Source organism: Dermacentor silvarum, chromosome 1 (genome assembly GCF_013339745.2).
Source record: "Dermacentor silvarum isolate Dsil-2018 chromosome 1, BIME_Dsil_1.4, whole genome shotgun sequence".
NCBI classification, from domain to species: domain Eukaryota; kingdom Metazoa; phylum Arthropoda; class Arachnida; order Ixodida; family Ixodidae; genus Dermacentor; species Dermacentor silvarum.
Window position 1 is genome coordinate 142619309 of NC_051154.1, and position 23183 is coordinate 142642491.

At 41.8% G+C, this 23183-nt stretch overlaps 1 protein-coding gene across 1 annotated transcript in view; it reads left to right on the forward strand.

Annotated features, from left to right (window-relative positions):
* The first annotated feature begins 383 nt into the window (after window positions 1–383).
* The window catches only part of LOC119436163 (Golgi apparatus protein 1), a 128865-nt gene continuing 106065 nt past the window's right edge, over window positions 384–23183 (forward strand). The window contains exons 1-3 of the mRNA XM_037702929.2: window positions 384–777; window positions 13936–13974; window positions 17570–17656. Of these exons, the coding sequence (XP_037558857.1) occupies window positions 445–777; window positions 13936–13974; window positions 17570–17656 (459 nt within the window). The 5' untranslated portion in view covers window positions 384–444. The remainder of the gene's footprint in view (window positions 778–13935; window positions 13975–17569; window positions 17657–23183) is intronic.

Sequence of the window (23183 nt, forward strand, 5' to 3'; positions counted from 1 at the left end):
ATCAAGTCCCATCATATATAAATCAGTGAGCCAAGCCGAAAACCAATCCAGAGACAACCCAGAGACGCCGTTAGTTTCGCAAGGTGTTAGTCCCATTACTCAAATATACAAGTTAATAAATATAAGCTCTGTTAATTGTGTTGTTGAACAGTGTCAGAAAATATTTTAACCTTGTATTTGTGCTTGCATGGTCTTTGCGACAGACTCGAGGAAGCCGTCGATGAGTAGAGAGCCTCCATGTACCGCGTATCGATGAGTTGTAGCGGGCGCCCTCATGCGGGCTCTGGCGTTTGCGACTCGCTTCCTCGCGAGCTCGCGCGCGCTGCGCGGCGCCTCGCGAGCTGCGCGCATGTGGTAGGTTTGTGGGTATTGTGGCTGGTCAGCGCACCACCCTGCGAGTTGCGACAGGGTTGTCGTTACTTCAGGCGGGTCGTCAACAACAACATGGCGTTTACGAACGGTCGTGTTTCGGTGACGCCGCATAGTAGCATGGCGTGTTGGCAAAGGGACGCGTGGTGTTGTGTGTTTGCGTTTTTGTTCACTTTTGTCGTACTTCAGCATGCGCCTTTCGCGTGCTGTGCCAGTGTTGGCGATCAACATGACAATTTGAACAATAACGTGGTTCCTGGCGGTGACAGCAAATCAAGGCGTGTTGAGCAGCCGACTGTTGTGAAGCTAGCTGAAGATCCTGCATGTGCTAGTGAATTGCAGCATCTGTGCTCCCCTAGCCAATTGAAAAACAATTTTAATGTCTTGGACTGCGTTCAGAACGCCCATGTAAGTGGTTCTGTTCCTGCACATCGCTGATTGAATCTAGCATGACGTAACATGGGTGCTACGCCTTCAGCTGTTGCGATATTTGTCGGTAAATATTTGCTTCTGAGTGAATCGTTGGTGAATATTTACATGACAACCAATACAACAGCACATTGGTGATTTTAGTCTATCCGAGTAAACTTTTGGACGAGGGCGTCGTCGTTCGACCCGTGCTAGGGTGTCTCGATGCGCGCGGCACCTTAACACAGTTTTCTTTATTTTACATTCATTCTGTCCGCAAAAAGACGTGGTTGTGTGATAGCTGCTACTGGGAAATCTGCACGCCTGTATACAGTCGTGACTTTGGTTATTAACACAATTACTATGGACACATTTTAAAAATGAATGGAACGGTTTCAGTGGTTATCCCTTGTCACAAAAACGTGTGCGACGGTTTATGTTTGCAGACTGAACACGGTGTTAACACAAAGCTGTAAGAATGTTGGGTAGTAATCTAACAACCCAAGATTTTCTGGTAGTGGAGCTAGTAGAAAACTATGTTCGTCTCGGCTAGACGTTAAGAGAAGACTTTTCTTTTTTCAACGAGATCCACCACATTTCAGGAGGGGAGAAGGGAGGGTTCTAATCACCAAATGGATAGCCTCGTCGGCAATGCCACTGATCACAAATGCCTTTTAACGACCGCAACCATATTCACTGTTCTTGTTAGTGGCATGTGGTTGGTGCCCAAGTTACATATCTGTAAACACAATTTTACTCACGAATAAACCAGTCGTGAGTAAAATGGTGCTCTCTATCATCCACTTACTACTGAACTGCTTAGGGTGTTTTATTTTGTGAGGTATTTAAAAAAATTATGCAGCCACATTCATGTTTGCCACCTCTAGAGGTCCAGGCTCTATCTTGCTCAAGTTTTGGCCACATGGGAGCAGTAGCGCACCCAGGATCTCTGCCAGGGGGGAGGGGGGGGGGGAAGCAAGTACTTTGCATAATATGCAATTTCCTTGCTTTAGCCAGAGGAATTCAACAGCAAATAAAATGCCTCATGATTATAATAGTAATGACACCAAGGATGATGATGATGTTTATTTCTTCAGCGATTACTCAAAGTCTTGAAAGTGCTTGATAGGACCAAGAAGCCGGTCTGCATGGTCATCCGTTGAAGCTCTTAACAAGCGGTCGTGGCCTCAAGGAGGGGGTAGAATCCCCCCCCCCCCCCCCCCCGTTGGTGTGCCACTTCATTGGAGAATGCATGTCACGTTGTATTATGCAACGAAATGCATAATAAATTTCCACAGACCAGACTTGCTTTTACTATCTCGCGTGTTGTTGATATAAGCAAAAATCATATAATAAGAGCTCTTATCATCCTACGTGAAGATGCCACACGACCAGCCGCTCGAGGCACTTTTCGTGTATTCGCGGGCTTCTTTCACATTCTGAAAAACATTATGTAGCACGTATTGAGCAACAGAAAGCTGTATCGCGAGTTTTTTATGTTGCTCTACAATTTTCTCATTGACACTTTTCATCTAATTATAATATTTGAGAAGTTGATTAATTAAGTATTACTAATTACATAATTAGGCGGAATGTAAAAATAATCCGAGTATCCAAATTACATCAAACAACATTACCTTTGTTCTGTCCAGCTACTTGGCATATGCATATTTTTAAATATAGCGATAGCTGAACGCAGGTTGAACTGAACCGTGAGCTGAACGCAGGTTCATCTATCGTCGTAGTTTTCTTCAATCACTCTGGAAGATGCGATGCCTTGATCACGCTATCAGTTACAAACAAAGCTTTCTTGTCCGGTTGTCTGCCATAAAACATAGAGTGATAATAAAGAAGGAAAACTGCAACAAAGGGTGCAGACAATAGAAAGAATCGCACCGCTCTCTCCTTTTCGTTTCACATCTTGCCGGGGCACCGTGCCACATGTGGGCTTTCAGGCTATCTGCAATGCACTCACGTGTTCCCTTTCATATAGATGACAGCTGTACATACAATGGCAATATGCCAGGCTAACAACCTTTATGCCAGTACTGTTCCATGAGGGTGCTCCACATGAAGGGAAAAAAAATAATAAAAAATCTAAAATGATGCTATTATGCACCAGTATGAGGTAAACTATTCGATTAAAAAGTGACTAAAAAGTACATTTAGATAATAATTCTTGTCTGCAAATGTAAGTGCATAGCAAGGGGCTTCGCTCATATGTTATGATGTGAATGAAGTGTCACACATGATGGATGAGAGAATTGATGACGCAGTGTGTCTAATTTATCCTCACCACTGCACATGTCATGGAGCAATCAATGTGTTGATAGACTGCCGTGATAACACTAAATATGACATGCTCCTTGTAATTGCCTCAAGTTTTTCCTAATTCAGAAGATTGCCCTACTTGATCAAGATAGTTCAGCTGCTGCAGACTTATAAATTCTTGACTGCTATTGTTTTAATACTTTCAGATTGAAAAGCAAAAGCTTCTCTACTAAATTCATCAACGTAGGGACATTGAGAATTCTGAACTTTGTGTGTTTATTGTGCCAGTATAATGTGAAATTTGGCAGTCTGATGATTTATTAGAATAGACAGCACAGAGCTTATCCATTAGTGCTACTTGCTTCACGCTTGCAAATGCCAGCTAGCTCAAACTGCTGCACTTGCCATGTGGTTCTTTCAGTCGCATAGTGGTTTTTCATATCCAAAATAAGAGAATGGCTTATATGCTTTATGTTACATTTAGCTATTTAGCATGTTTGATGTCTCTGGCTTCTGCCTGTAAAGGATTTAAAAATTTATGTAAAATAAAAAAAAAAATTCTTGGGTAACCAAGGTGCACAAATGTCAGAAGTGCTGTCGAACATCATATATCAGATTATGTCACTTTGGAGCAGGAAAAAGAAAAAGCATTAAGGAAAAAGAAAAAAGCATTAAGTCCTCTTGCACGTCGTGTGAATATCATGTGGCTTGGTGGAGTTATTTGTCTACTTTGCTTTGTCTATAGGAAGTTGCGAAAAATTACCATGGCTATGAAGTCGAAAATTATTGCAGATGTTTTTTTATATCTTTTCTTTTATTTGGGTTCATTTGTTTGCTTTTTAAAGAAGTTGGAAGCAACAAAAAAGGCAGTTAGGGAGTTTAGGCTATAGTCAAGCTGGAAAGAGCTTTGCAACCTAAAACATAATTTTTGTAGTGTGGCAGAAACAAGCACTTTCGTACCAGATATCTAAAGTTACCTGGATGCTATGTAATATTTTCTTAATTTAGTGCTGCATGGAGGACCAGTCTCTGTCAGAAGGGACAATTTTATACCCAGCAAACATTAAATGATTACTAACAAAGAAGTGGTGCATGAAAGTGGCATTTCATGCATGATGAAAACGTCCTCTATATTTGTGAAAACTCTATGCTTGGAGGACTGTTGGGTGTTCTATATATCCCTCCATGCCATGAGACTTCGTGACTTGCTCGAGGATCCCATTTCATATTTTCACAATATGTTAACGTGTTAGTCATCCTAGGCATGCTGTGTAATTCTAGTTTGTACCAGGAGTTGTCATCTAGTGCGCATGATGCAAGAAGCCATCTTTGATGCTGTTATGTGTCACCCAAGTCCAAGGAGCACTGATATAAAATTTATCTCCTTTTTTTATTTATTGGGTATATGTCAGCCAAGTAATCATGTTAGAGGGGCTCAATCCCTCGAAAGTGCGACATATAATTATGTTGCCTTTTAGTGCATCCAGTTCAAAACGCATGCCCAAAGCAGTGCAGCTTTGGACATGTAGCAGAAGACTATTCATGTCACCGAAACCTGACTTGTTAGTCTAGGCATACTGGACGCCACTGATGCATACAGAAACTCTATGACTGTGCTGAAAAGCTGAGTCCATGCAACACTCGATGTCATAAGAGCGAAGAGCGCATCTTCCTGCATTTCCAAAAGAAGGACACAATAGGAAGGGCCAGTTTGGCAGCTTTCAGAGACACGGTATTGCTCATTGTGTGGCCTTCTCTTCAACCACTTCACGGAGCTGACTGGCATGCCCTTGAGTTATTTGCGATACCATGTCACTGGCCACCTTGTGTTTGAAGATATGAATAGTCTCCTGCTTCACGTCTGAAGCCATGCTGCACTTGCTGTGTGTTTTTAACTGACTGTGTTAAAAGGTGTCATAATCAATTGCTAATGGTGCGCTTGGGGAATTGAGGCTTCATGTCGTAACTATGAAGTTGACAGCTACCGAAAAAAAGTAAGACAAGCAGTACATAAAACTTTTGTGATGGTACTCTGGTCTTATCCAAAGAACAATGCATCTTACAAATTTCTCATCAGTGTTGGCATCTAAAACATTTCGCAGTGCCACTGGGTGATTCATTGTCTCTCTGCTTTATTCCCATTAGCGAAACTAAAAACTGTTCAGCTGGTAAGAAGAGGCTTGGCAGACCTTTTCTTGTACTGACTATCTACTTGGAACTGCAATGAGGAAAATATACACTTGTGAAGATAAATGTTGATTAACTTTTTAAAACTTAAATAAATCCCCCGTTGTGCCTCTTACATCATTTCAAGCAAGCACAAGAGAAAACCATAAAGCGTTGCATATAATGAAAGAATTGTGTGACGTATCCTAGCTGGAAGTTTTGGAAAAGATGAGAAGAAAAATCAAACTTTTTCGGGTTCATTGTGAGTGGCTATACACTCACAACGACAGGTTGTGACTATGCAAGAAAAATGGGGCTTCCATATATTCTTGCTCTTGGTCTGGGGCTCTGGAAAATGTCACATGGTCATCAAAATAGATGGCTTGCTGCTACCATATGGACAAGTACGCAAGCATGTGTGTGCAGTACAATCTTTCTAGCATCCTCAACTACAGTTTGGACGTAAAATATAGCACAGAAGACAGAATGCACCACACAAGTGTAACCACACAAGGTGTATTCTCTCTCCTGTGCTCTGTATGTGTTTTGCTAGCTTGCCCAACTGGCTACGGTTCTTCACTTTATGCCTTTTTAGCACTTTTCACTGGAGTTGGCAGGCATAAATGGAAGGTGGACGTAGTGCTTGTCAGTATAAAGAAAGGCACTTCCCCTGCATACTTTGAAGTTGATTAACCTTCTACAGATTACCCACCATGGTGGCTCAGTCAGCTAAGGTGTTGCACTGCTGAGCATGAGATCGCGGGATCGAATCCCAGTTGCGGCGGCCACATTTCGATAGAGGCAAATGCCAAAACGCCCGTGTGCTTGCGTTGTAGTGCACGTTAAAGAACCCCATATGGTCAAAATTAATCCGGAGCCCTCCACTACGGCGTGCCTCATAATCAGAACTGGTTTTGGCACGTAAAACCCCAGAAAGAAGAACCTTCTACAGAGACTCATTTGTTCCTTTTACTGAATGGCAGTTTGTTACATAGCAGCAGGACATGCCCTTTGTTTGCAGTTTTTTTTAGTAAAGTGATGTTCAACCACCAGATTAAGTAGTGCAGAAGGCACAATAGAAAATATTTTACTGTCATGTATATTCACTCCTTTCACTGTATATTTAACCATTTGTTATATTTGAGTTATTATTCAGGCTAAATGTAGTGTAAAGTGCACACTGCATCTTCTGTGTGTAAATGAAGTACAAGGGATTCAAAGGACTTTCAATTGAAACAATTGACAGCGCCTTGATTATTACATATGCAATGAGTGAAGAATAAAGGGTACCTAGGTGCCATATTTTTAGTTAGCAGCTATGTGAATCTAGTAGACAATAAAGGCAAGAAAACCATGAGGGGAAATGAACCTTTTAAAAAGAAATGAGCTGTGTAATTATATGTAGAGTAAAACTTGCAGTAAGCTTTGTATATTCTATAAAGAGAAAGGGAAATACAACTGTAAAAGAAAACCTATTTGGTGCCTGTACGAGCCTGACCCATAACTTCTGTGTGACACATGCAATTGTTTAGAAATGGGGCTATGGCACTTCCAGACCTGCTGTTTACTTTCTTAGATACACTGGATGTCCCTGCTAACTTTAGCTGTTTTAAAATTGTTTTCTTGCATTATAGGAAATGGCTGAAAGCATGTTGTTGGCATGTTATTGGAGGGTGGGGAGCAAGTCACACCATTTTTCGGAATTTTGTCTAATTGCATAATTAGCCAAAAATATGCCGTAAACTTTACATTAATATTAAGGAAAACTTACAATGAGAAGGTTGTAAAGCATCCTAAAAAATGTTCAATCCGGCATGTTCTAACTTTCTTGCTGTTATGCAGTAATTTTTTCCACTTCATAAAAAAACCTGCAAAGTATGAAAAAAAGACCATGTGACTGGCTATTTATGTGCCTTGATCACAGTGCATAAATGAATGTTGCATTTAACCTAGTGTGCTGCCACGAAGAATGTGACAGGGCATCGACAGGTTCTTCAGTCAGCTTATCACTATCAGGAGCCACCGTGCCTGTTGCTTTTAGTAACACAAATGAAACTGATCACTGCTGTGAATCTCGCCGCCAGCACCTGAAATGCCATCCTGCCAATGTCTCAGCAGCAGTGCACTAGGTTAAAAGTGCTATTAGTTCATGTGCAGCACGATTGACAGCACTGAGGTCATGTTGCGTAAATGGGTAGTCAAGCATTTTCTTTTACCAATATTTTATGTGCTTTTATTATGATGTGGAAAAATATTGTTGCATAATAGCTCGAAGGTTAAATAGTGCTGAATTAGACACTTCATAGCATGTTCTACAACCTTCTTAATGGAAGTTTCTTAGTAAATTTAAGACAACCTGTGAAGTTAATTTGACTAACTTGACTAAAGCCATCACTAATTATGCAATTAGAGTACCAAGATCGTGAAACTAGCTTCTAAAACCAGCCAACCAAATTCCTTTAGTCGCATCCTACTTTAGTGCTGCAGCATATTTTTAAAACCTTGGCTAAAGTTAGCTAGGTCACCTTGTTATGTGCACCCTATTGCAAAAAGTGCGGGCCAGTTGGCTGTTGCTGGCAATGACTTGCTAGTCTTTAGTTTTTTGTGATAGTTTTTTGTGATAGGGCTTTACATGGATGTATAATCTAGCCGAGGGGGTGTTAGCCAGCGCGGCTCGAGGCCATGGCAACGAATGTAGACATCCAGTCAACTGCAGGCATCACATGGCATATAAAGGAAACATCCCTTGATGGATGCTGGGACACACACAACACATGTCTTGGAAACAAGCAACAGGCCAATAAGCACTTGCATATAACCTCAAGGCATTAAAACTGCCAGAGTTGGGCTGCTCACTATACAATGAATGGAATAAATGGAACTGGCTGGCTTTGGCCAGCCAGCTTTGGTTTATGGTCTCTTACTATGTGACACACGTGGCTTAATGGATGTTCTACATCTGCCATGGCCTCAAGTGGTGCTTGGTTAACACTCCCGAAAGCTAGATTATAAATTCATGTACATAAATAACCAAGAAAGTCTGAGGGGTAGCCATCACCATAGCTCGTTTGGTAGAGCACTGCACACATTCTGCAGAGGTTGCGAGTTCCCGTCAGTTGAAAGGTTGTCTTTTCGTACAAGTTCATTTCCACTGTCCTTTGTTATGATTATTAAGTTGATTGCATATTTGACCCTCATCTATAATAAATTATACAATTCAATGAAAAAAAGAAACAATAGCTCATTTCTTCTGTGTTTTCTTTGGCTTCATTGTATGTTGGCTTTATAATAATAGTTGTTACTAAAGATTGATCATGTCGGTTTCCCTTATCCTTCTTGGTCATTGTAGATGACGTGTGATAATCGGAGGGACAAATGTATGATAATGGTTGAGTACTTCAGTTAAATCCTGTGAAAGCAGCACATGAACAGTTCTCACAAGACATTGATGCCATTCTGCTTGTGGAAAATGTGTTGCTGTGCAAGTTGAAATACTTAAAATGCACATTGCCAGCCAGTGTATGCATTCACTGATTATTTTAAGCAAGAAACAACTTCACGCACCGACTACAGCACTTTGTAATTGGCTACTTTTTCACTTCCTTCTAACATGTGTTACAGTTTCTCTTGCGACCTGTACACTGCATGTATGCAATGGTTTTACTGCATGCCTGCCAACGGTTCTTGGATGCAGAAGGAAATAGCTATTCCTGTGGAGTATTTTTTTTTTTTTTTTTGTAATGTGAAGGCAAAGTTGCAAAACCAAATCTTGCATGCTGCAGCGCTGCTGGAAATACTAGTCCTGTAATTTTTTGAAACATTTTTGAACTTCGGAAATATGAAGCGTGTTAGTTTTTTTCTGCTGTAGCATGTGATTTGAAGAGGCACTTCATATTTGTGCGTCAGTATAGCCATTTCATGTTTTAGTTTGATTTTTTTAGTTTTTACAAACTTGATTGTTGAGAGTTTTACAGTTCCCCCAAAAAGCACAGTGGCATTCACAGATTCTGATATCTGTTGTGTGCTGACACACTGCTCAGCTTGCCCGAGAGGCTTCAATAAATTTCAGGAACAAATGGCTATTTAAACAGACAAAGCAAGTGGTGTGTAACATTTACACCTAGTTAGCTGTGGGCTCATTGAACCCCCATGGCTTTGCCTTCGCGAGCAGAAAATATCTGCGAGTACAAGTTCGTTGCTTGAGTTTCTGTTTTCTGCTCCTGCTTGATTTTATGTCATTGACTAAATAGTTTCTGTGTCAGTAGCACTGCACTATTGGTTGCAAGGTCGACTGGAGTCACTGCCTGGCAGACACTTGCTGTACCAGGCTTAGTGTGAATGGCGTGTCGCATCGCCTGTTAGCCACTGCATCTTTGCATGTGTGTGCACAGCTTCCATATTGCGTAAAGGCTGTTTGTTCCATGGTTGTAGCACAGTTGTAAACGCTGTTATGTATTTTTTGGTGATGCACAGACACATTTGGCCTTGCATTTTAGTCTTTGTGCTGTATTAGGATGAGTGACTGCGCGTGTCAAATGCGCAATATGTGATTGTCTAAGCCTCCGTTCCCTACAATCATTTCAGTTTCGTTGTTGCTTTGTTTTTCAAGCATATCAGAAGAAACAAATTGTGTCATTCCAAACAAATGAATGTGTCGCAGCGAGACCACCGACCGCAATGCTTTAGCGACCTTTTGTTGTGATGTGTTGGTGATTCTGCAGCATTTGTGACACCGCAAATCATGAAGTGACGTGAAGATCAGTCAACAGTAGAAAAAATATCTTAGGTGCTTATATCATATCGTGAGATACACTTGATCATTGGTGTATGATTGCATGAATGTTGTTTAATGGTTATGCTGCTAGGCTTATCTGCTTATAGTGCCCAATTACTTGGTAGTTCTGATCCCACTACAAAGAAATCATTTTGCCTCTTAAATGAGTTGTGGTACTTTAGTACTTTGATTTTATGGTTTAAAATGAAAGTGAAATAGAGTATTATATGATGATCATGTGTGAGGCAGGATGTCATGTAACACTGATTTGCTGTTGGCTATTACTATACTCTCCTTAGTATGTCGTTAGTTTGACGTAAGGTAGCGATCATTATTTGCTTAAATAACGGAAAAAACATAATGTTTTATCCCTGAAAATAATCCCAACTTTTTTCACACCATTGTCGTGCACTTAACCATGCCAAGACAGCTTGTCACCTAAATGTGATGATTTTTTGCTGTTATTGCAATAAAAATAACAGCGCGTGAAGCAACATGGCGGTCATACTGCCTTGCTGTCACTCAGTGACATAGCATGTTTGCTGAATTTGGTAACTGTTTTGGACTTCACAGAGAGAGGTTTCATAGATTTCATGGAGTTCTTCTTCAAGTATTGTATTCTGTTGGGCTTCATAGGCAGTCTTATTTGAGCGATCTCACAATATCTTGCCAAACATTGCTTATCACTGGTCATCAGACAACATAGTGAAGTGAAATAAAGTTCTAATCCACTGGTTAAGCTGGAGATCAAATGCAGCACCTTTCTGTTGTTTCAAGAGTGAGGCTCAATTATCTATGCTTTGAGCTTATCACGGTTAGCGTACATTCACGTGTGCTACTGTTAATTATGAAACATGCAGCTCATATAGGAAGTTGTGTATTAAGTGTTTTGATAGTGAAGAGGAGACACTGATGGTGTTGACCAAGGGAGGAGGAGAAAATGGCTCATTACACAATATGTAATACACAATACATTATGCAATTGTAAGGGTCACTAAAGGGCAACACTTAGTCAATATTCAACTAGTAAGGTGTTCTTTGAGACTATATTTTCATTTATTTGGTGAGGTGGTAAGGTGTTCCTTTGGTGCTTTATTTTATTTGGCAAGGTAGAGAAAATGAAAGCTGAAGTTTCTTTTTTGAACTTTGTCGCCTAACCGTGGCGCCACTTCGTCATAGTAGCATCACAGATTTAGAAGCCCTTTTGCGTGTTTGGGCCCTTTTTGTCCAGAAAAACGGGCAGATCCAGTGCGTTGTTAGAGTCTAAATGACACAAAGCTTGTTTGAGTTAGCGAGGTTACAGCAGTAGCGGATGGCACGATCACAGCCTCGTCACCTGTAGCTGTCCGCTGTCTGTGTCACGAGGATGAAGGCGATCTATGATGCTTGTCAAGAGAAGAATGTTGGAAGGGGTGCATGCACAGAGAAGCACAACACATCTTAGTACATTTATGGCTTATATACCCCTTGAGTCACAGTGGCACACACCCAGTGGCCACAGTTGTCTATTAGGGCACCTGCCCAGTGGCCATTGTTGTTTACTTGGCAGCTTCCATGCTCAGTGAGACAGCAGTCAGCAGCAAGTTGCCTATTTGGCCACATACCCAATTGCACATTACCAGTGGCTCAGATGTCTATTTGGCCAGACAGCAGCTCCCGCAAAGTGGGGTGAAGAGCCAAAGAAAGCTTCATTTTAAAAAAGGTCTCAAAAGTTGCTACATTCAGTCTTTGCTCCCTTTAGAATGCAATGTAGTCCTTGTTTATCGATAAACAATTACCTAGTCCCAAGCAGGGGCTTTCAAAATATGTGACATATCACTGGGCGCTAGTGTGGGAACTTCAAGGTGGCTTTCCCACCTGGATTTCATTTTCATGTCTGTGCACCAAGCAGTCGCGCGCATTAAGGATGGTCTTTTTTGTTATTCCCCAGAGATGTAACTTACCAATGCAGCGTAACCTAATAATATTAAAGCTTTCCTTGCCTCTTTTCACCACCTTGTGGCTTCTGGCTCTTGGCCGCTGTCTTGCCGAGTATACAGACACTCGAGCCACTGTGTATGTGCAAACTGGCCATTTGCCACTGGCTATGTGCCACTGGGTATGTGCCATTGGGTAGTTGCTTTATAGACAAGCAAAGAGGCAACAAAGGAAGAAGTCGGCAACAGAAAATTGAAGTGTGCAACAGGAGTAACCGTGTGTGGAGAAAGAAAAGTGAACAATATGTGACCAGAGTGCGCATCAGGCGAGGAGCATTGAGCTATCTGAAGACATTTCAGTGGACATCAAAGAAAGCTTCACTTATCGCCAATTCACACATATGCATGGGATCTATTGATTTTTCTTTGATGTTCATTTAAGTATTTCGTTGCAGCAAGAAAGACACTAATGAGATGATTCAATGTGAAGCATTTCATGTTTGTACCTACTTCTGGGTGTAGTATAGATAGTTGTCATCTTGGGGCACATGTTATCATTTGCAAAGTTTTGTAGTGTCTTTGCGTTTTTTATAATCTTTGAGGAAGATGTAGCTTTGTAATAATAATGACAAGTTCTATTTATTATCTAGAGTAGATTTATGAGAGAGGTCTTGATGTATTATAAATATAGAGAGAATAATATATTTAAATGATGGCTCAAGGCTTTCTTGGGGAAGTGGGGGTGAACACCAGTGGTTTTTGTTGCCAGCTGCACTGCATCCCAGGCTTTCTTGTGTGGCTGAACTTTTTTTAGTTTCATGCTTGACTGCCTGGCATTTAAAATTTTCCAACTTATTTTTGTATACCTAAGAGGGTGACAATGAGAATGTGTGGCATCCAGTACTATAAAAATAGCTTAGCAGCAAGCACTGCAAGAGCATTATGTAATACTGCTGATATCTCAGTTTGCTTGTAATGCTGTTGAGAATATCTGTGGAGTAGTGAGGAAGGTAATGACTGCTTTTAATATGTATGTCTGTGTTTCTATCAGATGTAGCTTGTCATACACTCCACAATTGGTGTTCAACTCCTAATTCTCATAATCAAATTGTTTATTGCAGTAAACAAAAATCCAGTACAGATTTCCAGGTCAAGCTTGGATGTGTAGGATCTTTGCATGGCTATGTTTTGTCATTTTTTACACCATGAGTGCATAACTTGTTTGTCTGCTGAACACTGAAATTAGTTTAAGGAAAAGGCTGCCAGCAATTACAGTAGACTTGTGTTAATTTGCTAGTGACTAAGATTTCGTTAAATCATTTAATATTGCATAGAATATGGGCCAAAACAGAATATGTTATCAAATAGATACACGCAGGAAACAAGCTAATGGTAACTTTGTGAGAGAGGACTGGAGAGAGAGGGTCTCTTACACGTATGCCCAACCTTGCTATCAAATGCATGAACATGCAACTGCATTGGTTACATCATTTTATTATCAAGCCCATCAGCATGATCAGCTACCTAAGTATAGAGCCTGGGCACATTTTGAGACTTTTTTCCTTAGACTGACCTCTCACCACCTGTTGTGGCCACATTGTCCTTCCCCAGGAAACCAAAAGGTTGAATCAACCAAAATTTTGAATGATCCAAGTTGAAAATTATCGCAAGTTGACTAAAGGCATTTTTTACTCGGTAGGGGTAAATTTAGTTCTCGGTGATAATATATTCGCTTCTTTTTGTCTAATATATCTGTAATCTATAAAACTGCCCCTTCCATCTGGGGTTCTTGCAACATGCAACTGTACTGTGCAATGTTTTAGCCTGCTGTACTAGAACCACCTGCTAATAAGATCATACTGAGTTTCACTTTAAAAGTTACTGGCAGAAAGTTTTGTGATGCTGATGTCAAATAATAATCTACCAAAAGTAGTGTTTATGAAAGTTGTTTGTTTCCTGTCATCTTATATTAAACATTTCTTAAAAATTGAGTTCTGAATTATACATTTGGCTGACACTTTTCTTTTACAGCGAAAAGAAGATGAAGGGCTGTCTAACGCTTGCCATCACGTGAGTTTCCTTTCTTGTACCTATTTTCGAAATGTTTTCCCCACAAATAGTATGCTACTGTAAGAAGTAGGCTCCTTTTGAGTATTTTCATTATGCTTGTGATGGTGGCATTATTTTTCTGAAATTCAGTACTAAGGCTTGCATTGTGCATAGTGAGTCTGACCTTTCGTGTGTTGAACAAACCATGCCTTATAAGTAATGTTTATACAGTACTACATTCCTAATCAAGTTTACCTAATTACTAGTTGGCACCTTGTCTTTTTCTGATTATTAGACAGCATATTCCAGCTTTGTAATTTCTGGTTGCCTCACATTCTAGCTACATCTGCTCCATTCATGCAGCTGCCCACTATAGTGCAAGAATGGACACTCTTGCTGGCCACTCTTGCCATGCTTTTGCCACATTATGTAGACATAGTGTAAAGGCGTTTATTAGGCACCAGCCTTTTGGACCGACCGTTAGTTCAAGGCCCGAGCTCTCAGCACGAGCGGCGTTTCTCGAGGACAGCACAGGAGGGATCGACCCACTAGAAAGGGCTGAAGAGCATGACCCACTATGGCATTCGTATCCTTCGCTACAATAGGGTTATAAAGATATTAGTTCTTAACTGAAAACACTACAAAATATAGGCTGGTAAAAATAATTCACTTGTAAAGCGCTCAGTGCTTTCCTTGAGACCGACCAGGTAAGTGATGAAGGTCAAAAGCGTAGCAGTTTGGGCGAGTTGGTATGTCGTGACTTTTAAGCTTGTAAATACGGTTTGCAGCCTCATGTTTTGCAGTGTTACAATGCTAGGAATTGCATTACAGCCGGGGGGTTTCTTACACAGCACTGCAAAACGTGTGGTTGCAAACCGTATTCAGAAGAATGCGTCATTCTAGGTCGTAGTCACAATCAGCTTATTAGAGAAATCATTGAAGTGAAAGCTATCGTAGGTCTTGGCCGTGCATGGTGTAAGCTCACCATCATTGAAGCTATCCAGCAATGAATTGGCGTATCTCAGACTGCCGCCACATGTTGTCTGAATATATTTTTACATAGTTATTTCAGTTTTTGTTGTTTGGTTTTTTTGGTTGTTGTCTTTTCATGTCACATGGTTCACTGAGTGTATAGGTAAGTAGCCATCTGAGTCACGAAATAAACCATCATTTGGAAGTTAGTGCTCACTCTGTTCTTTGGCCCTTTCCATTAGCCCTTCTACCTCCCTTTGTGCTCGTTCTGAGCTGTGCTACAAGCTTAAAAGTGATGAAGGGTTCTGCACATATTTATATGGCTCTTGAGTGAGTCTTATGGTATTCATTGGAGTGAGTCCCAGTGACTATGCTACCTTGGCTGTGCAGAGGGGGTCAACTGGATGACAGCTCAGTAGGTGAATTCTCACTGGACTAGGATAAAATTGATCATGCCAATAACAATCTTGACAGTGGAGCTGAAACCAACCTGGACTGTGTGTAGAGCATCAGCATCTTCCATTATTGTGGTTGGGCTCTGCCCTTTTTATGCATAGCTGATGGTTGGGATCCTTTGAACATGGCTGCTCCTGTTCTGGACTGGTTCAATCCTGTTCAGTTCTTTTGTGTATGTTTTTCATGTCCTGCCATTTATGCTTGTAGCTAGCTTGTCGTGAGTTTTTAACTCGTGAGAACTTATGATGTGTGGTGTTTAATGGCGCAAGGGCCAGATATGACCGAAAAGTGCCATGACGCATGATGATGTGTTGTCAATGAATTATGAAGGAAATGGGAAATTGAGTGCTAATCGTAGGTCGGGAGAAGAATTGTCATCAGAAGAGTATCGTATGGGTCAAATACACTTGACAGTGCCCTTCACCATTTTCTTTTTTACAAAAATCATCATTGCTTGACATTTTTGCAGACCATCCCACCAGAATTTCTGGATTTTTAAAATGAATAAAGACTAATAAACATGTGACAGTTTTCACTAAAATTAAGCTGCATAATATTGGAAACATCAGTTATAAGTTGTGTAGAGTAACCAGTTGGGCTTGTTGGTTGTACATCGTAGATGGCTACAGCGTGGAACCGACAGAAATGAAGACAGGAGAGGCACAAAAAAAAAAAAAAGCACAGACACAGCGCTGTACACTTGACAAAAAAAACAAGATCACACATGCGCACAGAACCTGCTCATAATGCTATCGTACCCTGGCATTTCAATCTAGGAAGGTCAGCTCTTTTTTATACAATGCTATTGATGGACAGCTGACGCACTTATTTCCCGCACTTGCAATTGCGGCAGCCTCGATAATTTCTCTAGTAAGGCTGGATTTGCTTCTAGATAGAATTTAAAATTTTTGGAAGATAGGTCTGCACCCACAGTCGCGACAGTGCACACCAAGATGACCTTGAATTTTGTTGTAAACATTGTTGTGGTGTTCTCTTAGCCGATCGTTAATGCATCATCCGGTTTGCCCGATGTAGACTTTACCACATGAGATAGGTATCTCATATACGACGTACTCATATATGATGCATGGTTTTAGACTGGGCCTTCTCTTGGAAGACCGCGCAAGTTTGTTTAACTTAGCGACACCAGCTTTCTAGGTGCGGAAAAAAACAACATTAACATTTGCACGCCAGCCAACCTTCTTAAGGTTGTGTGAAATTGCGTGAAAATATGGGGTAACTGCCTTCTTTGCGTTATCAAGACTTAGCCCTTCTGTAACCTGTGTCCGTGGGCAACCAGGTCTTTTCACTTTCTTAAGTATGCCTTCCGCGACACTAACCTGCAAACATAAGGCATATCCAGCTGCACTGAGGCGGGAGACTTGCGACCGAAAGCTTTCTTCCGCCTTGTGGACACAGGACTTTTTCAAGGTATTTGTGAGGCAAGAGACAACGATACTTGTCTTCACGAGTTTTGAGTGTGCAGACCCAAATGGAAGTAAAGGCTTATTTAAGCCAGAGGCTCAAACATCCAGCACACGTGTTGTCTCGAAAACTAAAGGCGCAGGTCTAAAAACCGAATGTTATTTTCTTCAGAAAGCTCATGCGTAACGGTTAGTGGACTTAAGACATCTTTAAAAACGTTAAACACACTTTCTGCTGCTACTGAAAGATCACTGTTGTTATTTGGAATCATCAACATATCTAAAATTACGAACATTTAAACCACGCAACTGGGTGTTAAGATTGCTATCACATTTGGCTATAAATCAGCGCTGTGTCTATCACATTTCGCTAAGAGTCAGCGCTGTGTCTGTGTTTTTTTTTTTTTTTTTGTGCCTCTCCTGTCTTCGTCTTCGTCAGTTCCGCGCTGTAGCCATCTACGATCAATTATAAACAATAAATTTTAGATGTTCGGTTTGTTTGGGGCAAGTCTTTGCCACTAGTGTACTTTCGTTTCCTGGCAAAGCACATATTAACATATTCTGTACAGGATTCACAGGGTTTCATCTGTGCAAGTTTCCTTAACTTTCTTGTGGTCCAGTTACATTGTTGACTAACTGCTGTATTACTTAAGTGTGCTTTGCTGTAAACTGCATTGAAATGAATCAAAGTTTGTTATTATGCCTGAGAAATTTTCTCTTCATACATGTAGCATTATTGATACCATTTTGTTATTTAATTTCAGTTACTCTGGAAATATCGACGTGATATCACTCAAGACAACCGGTTCAATGATGCAGCATCAAAGTTTTGCAAACGACTGATGGAAATGGTTTGCTCCCCTCTTTGTACAGGCTTTTTGGAACATGTTTGTATGCAGTGTAGTATGCTTATAATGAATGTTTTTGGCTAACATGGTGGAACATTCATTGATGTAATGTTAGTGCAAATATGATACAGTGTAGACCGCTTATAATGTAAGTTGCCAGAGTCACGACTATCCGCACTATAAGCGGTACCGCACTATAGCCAAAACAATTATTTTATTGCGATAGCAATTATATGGAAACTCCAGGTGCATTTCTGCCGTCACTGTTGGCAAGATGTTTCTTGTAGGCTCATTCACACTAGGCCGACACAACACCGATCTTGGTCTGCCGACTGTTGGCGAAAGCAGTTTACAGGACGGAACACCCTGTGGCCAACAGTTTAAAGGAAGGAAAATGCTGTCGGCAACAGTCTGTTAGCCTAGTGGGAATGAGCCTTATAAAGTACAAGGGCAATAAAATAGTCACCGTGCGCTGATATGCTGTATGTGCGAGTTAAAGTGTGCGAGGGTGAGCCGGCGATCGCAGCTCAATCTCGCGCACGCAAGGAATGAAAGCGGGAAGGAAGCGTGCCGTCTTACGTCGCGTAGGGCTCCGGGGGGCCACGCGTGCCCGCCAGTGCCGCTGTATCTTGAAAGCCATCTGTTACGGGGGTGCAGTTCGCTGTGTTTTCACGGCTTAGTTCGCTTTGATGCGAGGCGTAGCACGAAGTAAGGTCAATTCGCTCACTGCTGCTGCTGTGATTCCTCACTATAGCGTTTTGACAGCGAGTTTCCGCGGTCATGGAGTGAGATGTGTTCATGCTTGCTTGTGTGCACGTGACCCCATATTTTTAATGCGCAGAGAGCCGCGGCGGCGAACCTGTTTTCGCGCACTCCTGCTATTGCGTCATTCTGCCTGCTTCGCGCAAGGAATGCTGGGATGCGTGGCCGGTGCAGCGGGCGTAAAATACGAAGCTATTCACGCGCCGACACGCCGGTTCCATTGTATCAGAGTATAGACGCCGGTTGTTCGCCACCGTGACGTCGTGGAGCTCGACACAGGCGCGCATTACATTGGAGTATATCTGCGGCTTGAGGGGAGCGTTTGCAGTCTCGGTTGACTGCCTAACTTCCAGGCAGCCGCACTGCAACCGATATTTTGTCTGCCGCGGTTGCACTATAAGCGATACGTGTATACATCCAGTGCTATGGGAAAATTAATGGGAGTTCGAAAAGACTGTATTATATCTGGTCCTGCACTATAAGTGGTTATGTTATAAGTGGTCTATACTATATATGGTAATAACAACGATGACCTTTCTTTTTGTTAAGAGAACTGTCAGAATAGCTGATGTAGGATTCTTGGTGAAAACCATGGTGAAAGAAAGGCAGCACAAAAGAAGGTGAAAAAGCAATTTAAAAGAATAAGCATTTAGATCTGACCTTGAGGATGCTGCCCTAATGCTGATGCAGGTGAAGGATAGTGTGGCTCAAAATGAGCAACCCTTTTGTCATAAAGAGAAAGAGGTAAAACTTGGCCAGTCAACAGGTTTGGGAGGGGCAGTAATTGTTTATAGTATGATTATATGCTTCATGTGTCATCGAAACCAATCTGATACATAGCCTACTATTGTGTACATCACTTGCACTGGGAGGCATAACAGCATGAATTATGCGACCACTGTGTGACCACTGTGTTTTCTGGCGCCGTCATGCTGTTGAGCGGCTCAGAGCCTGCTGAGCCTCATGTTCTTCCAAAGCCGGTTGCATAGCAGAGACATAGTTGTTTAAGCAATTCGTTTGAACTAGAATCCCCCACTAACCCCAGGTTTAGTCACTTGCAATCTAAGAATGCAAGGGAAATTTAATTTCAAAGAGAAGTTGTATAGATATGCAAGCACTCATTTGCCTTCACTCACTTTTCATCTCCTACCATATAAACACGTGCATTTGGGTCCACTCATCAGCAAATTGACTTGTCCTCCCTCCTCTGTGTGTGCTTGTTTTTGCAATTTGCTACCATTTTAAATGCGAAGCATTTCTTGGCAAACATTTGCCACTTTGACAGTATCTATCTATCTAGCTGCCTACGTCTTGGTGCTCTTGTGGTCGTTTGGTTAACTTGGTAGGTACCAAATTGGCATATTAGAACAAGAGTGTATGACAAACTTGAATGTTAGGTCATGACATGCATGTCATGTAGGTCATGAAATAGCCGCACAAATGAGAATGATCCAGCAAAAAAAAAAAAAAAGATTACCCCTAAAAAACTACTGAAATGGGTTCGGATGGGGGCATTAAGTGAAGGAAACCCTAGAGGATGATGGTAGAAGTCATAGTCATGGGCATGACTCAGCAACATGACATTGACTCAACGAAAAATATTAACACTCAAACACAGGTGGAATGAGTTCGGACGTGGGCACTAAGTGAAAGAAACACTAAATGATGAGTGGGGAAGCCATAGTCTTGAGCATGACTCAGCAAAAATGACAATGACTGAGCGAAAAAAGATTAACGCTCAAAAACCACTGAAATAAGTTCGGATGCGGGTACTAAGTGAAGGAAACACCAGAGGATGGTGCTAGAAGTCATAGTCATGAGCATGACTCAGGAACAATAACAATGACTCATCGAAAAAATATTAACACTAAAAAAAACATTGAAATGGGTTCTGACGGGGCGGTACTAAGTGAAGGAAATACTAAAGGATGATGGTAAAAGTCATTGCAATGAGCATGCTCATGACTCAGCAAAAAAAATTAACACTCAAAAACCACTGAAATAAGTTCGGACGTGGGTACTAAGTGAAGGAAACACTGAAGGAAGGTGGTAGAAGTCATAGCCATGACTATGACTCAGTAATAAAAGATTAACACTCAAAAACCAACGGAATGAGTTCGGATGTGATACTAAGTGAAGGTAAAGGCTAAAGGTTGATGGTCGAAATCATAGTCATGAGCATGACTAAGGCTTTCGCCTTAAGGTCTCTTAGGCATAGCTAAAGGGACTCCTGAGGACTCATGACATGAAAGTCATGACATGCGTGTCATGTAAGTCATGAAACAGCTGCTTACGTTTTGGGGCTCTCATGGTCGTTTTGTGAATGTGGTAGGCTCCCCCCCGCGCATTGCTTCGCATAACATCGATTCTCACAGGGTGTGTGATCTGCCGGCTTTTTAGACAAGTGTTGCTTTCCAAACGGTGGTCCTACTGTTGTCTGCTGTAAAATGATGTGCATCTGTGCAGCATGTTATGTTTTGAAGTATCCCACGTGGTTTTTCATACGAGGGGCACTATGAAATTTTCGAGGTAATGAAAAATGAAGGGGAGGCTCAGTTTTTTATACCATTACATTTTATCAAAATACTCACCATTGACATTCTATGCACTCTTGCATTTTTGCAAACCACTTTTGAAAGCATTCTTTGCGCTCATTTTCTCTGAGTGCTGCAACTGTGCTCTTGTAGACATGAACGGCTTGTTCAGGGTTTGGAAACCCCTTACCGCATGCAGAGTCCTTTAGCGTAGGGAGCAGGAAAGGATCGTATGGGGGCCAAGTCAGGACTGTAAAGTGGATGAGTAATGAGTTTAGCCTTTTTAGTCATGAGTTTAGTACAGGAACTGAAGAGTGCTGTTGGCTTTGTGTGGGTGCATTGTCATGGTGCAACATGATCACCCTTTGTCCTGTCCTTGGCTGCTGTTTTTGTGGCTTGCTGAAACTTTCTGGAAGCCATCACCAGTTTTTCCATAGAAAGTCACCACCATTCTCTTGCTGACACATTCCTCATGGCTGCTTTGCTTTTGTTGGTGGATCTTTGTCGGGAAGAATTCATACTCTTGACTGCTGCTTATACTTCGGTTCAAACTGACAAATCCAGGTCTTGTTACCTGTAACAATGTCAGAAATCTGTCTTGAGCTGCCTCCGTCAAATCTGACCAGCATTTCTTTTGCACCAATCACGTATGCGCTTTTCCCATCTGTCAAAGTGCGAGGCACCCATCAGAATGAAACTTTCCGGCCTCGCAGATGCTCATGCAGAATTTTTTAAACTGTTGACGAAGTAATCCTTAGGGCAACTTCAATGTCTTTAAATGACACTTGATTGTTCTCATGCACAATTTTGCCCACTGTGGCAATGTTTTTTTCACTCACTCACCTGACAATAACAAACATGGCCCTGCAGGAAGAACTGATAAGAAGGGTCAGTTTGGACTTGCTCGGGTTAGTTGGAAAGGGGGCCACTATTGACCATGTTTCTTGGAAATGTAGCAATAAATTGTAACATAGTCTGTTCTCATACTCTATAGCCCTCCTATCTCCTTTTGTGTGCATGTTCTTAACTTTTCTCCCCACTGCATTGACACTCCACACTTCAGATGTGTGTCTGGTGTCTGCACCACCTTTTATCTATACCCATTGTTAAGATTTGTTTTGTGGAGCAGGCTTAAATGTAAGGGTCAGAGAAGTCTCTGAGGGCAGCAAGAAAGCAATTGCGACAGTCAAGGCACACAGACATATCATCATCATCATCATCATCATCATCATCATCATCATCATCATCATCAGCCTATATTTATGTCCACTGCAGGACGAAGGCCTCTCCCTGCGATCTCCAATTACCCCTGTCTTGCGATAGGTGATTCCAGCATGCGCCTGCGAATTTCCTAACTTCATCACTCCACCTAGTTTTCTGACGTCCTCGACTGCGCTTTCCTTCTCTTGGTATCCTTTCTGTAACTCTAATGGTCCGCATAATTCAAACATAAATAGTGCAAATAGAAGGACGCTGGGCATGGGGCAAGCGAGAAATATATCCAAGCGCCCCTGCAAAGCGTTCCAATTGAGTAACACAGTGCGCTCACAGTTTATTTGGTGTCCCATGAAGCTGGCGTGGTACGTTGCTCGATGATTTACACGAGAGGAGATGGCAGGTGAGCTTTCACAGACTCTTGTACATCTACTGGGTGATGGGAGCGGAAAACGTGTTGTTTAGAAGTTCCCTCATGCATTGGCGCTCGACCGGGTCCCTCCGACATCTGTTGGCATCCCGAACGTTGATGTCCGACCCAAGCTACTGCGTCTTCCTCTGCTTCTCAGCTCCGTCTGTTTGTGCTCTTCTCCTTCTTCTCCAAAACATGTGCGACACTAGCTACCTCATGTTTTCACGCTCGAGCACGTGCACACTACCATGTGCAAGGTTTACTCCCGCGAGTACAGTGGTGAACGAGGTCCAGTTCTTGGCGATGACTTGGCGTTGACGGAGCGTGGCAGGGTCCATCTTTTCACACCCGACCCTCACTCACCTCCTTGTCTTGCGTACTTGAGGTGTGTCAGATTGGCATGCTTCTACATTCGGCCCTCTTTTTGTTCTTTACTTCCATGATACACTGACCGCAACCTGTTTCAACATTGTGCTGTCTTTTCCTTGTTTATTTTCATGTTGCACTGACTTTCCTAATTTGTGCCTCCCCCTCCCACCCCCTCTTTTTTGTTTTGTTTGTGGTTATGCCACTGCGAGTCATTGCTGCAACTGAACCATGAATGTTC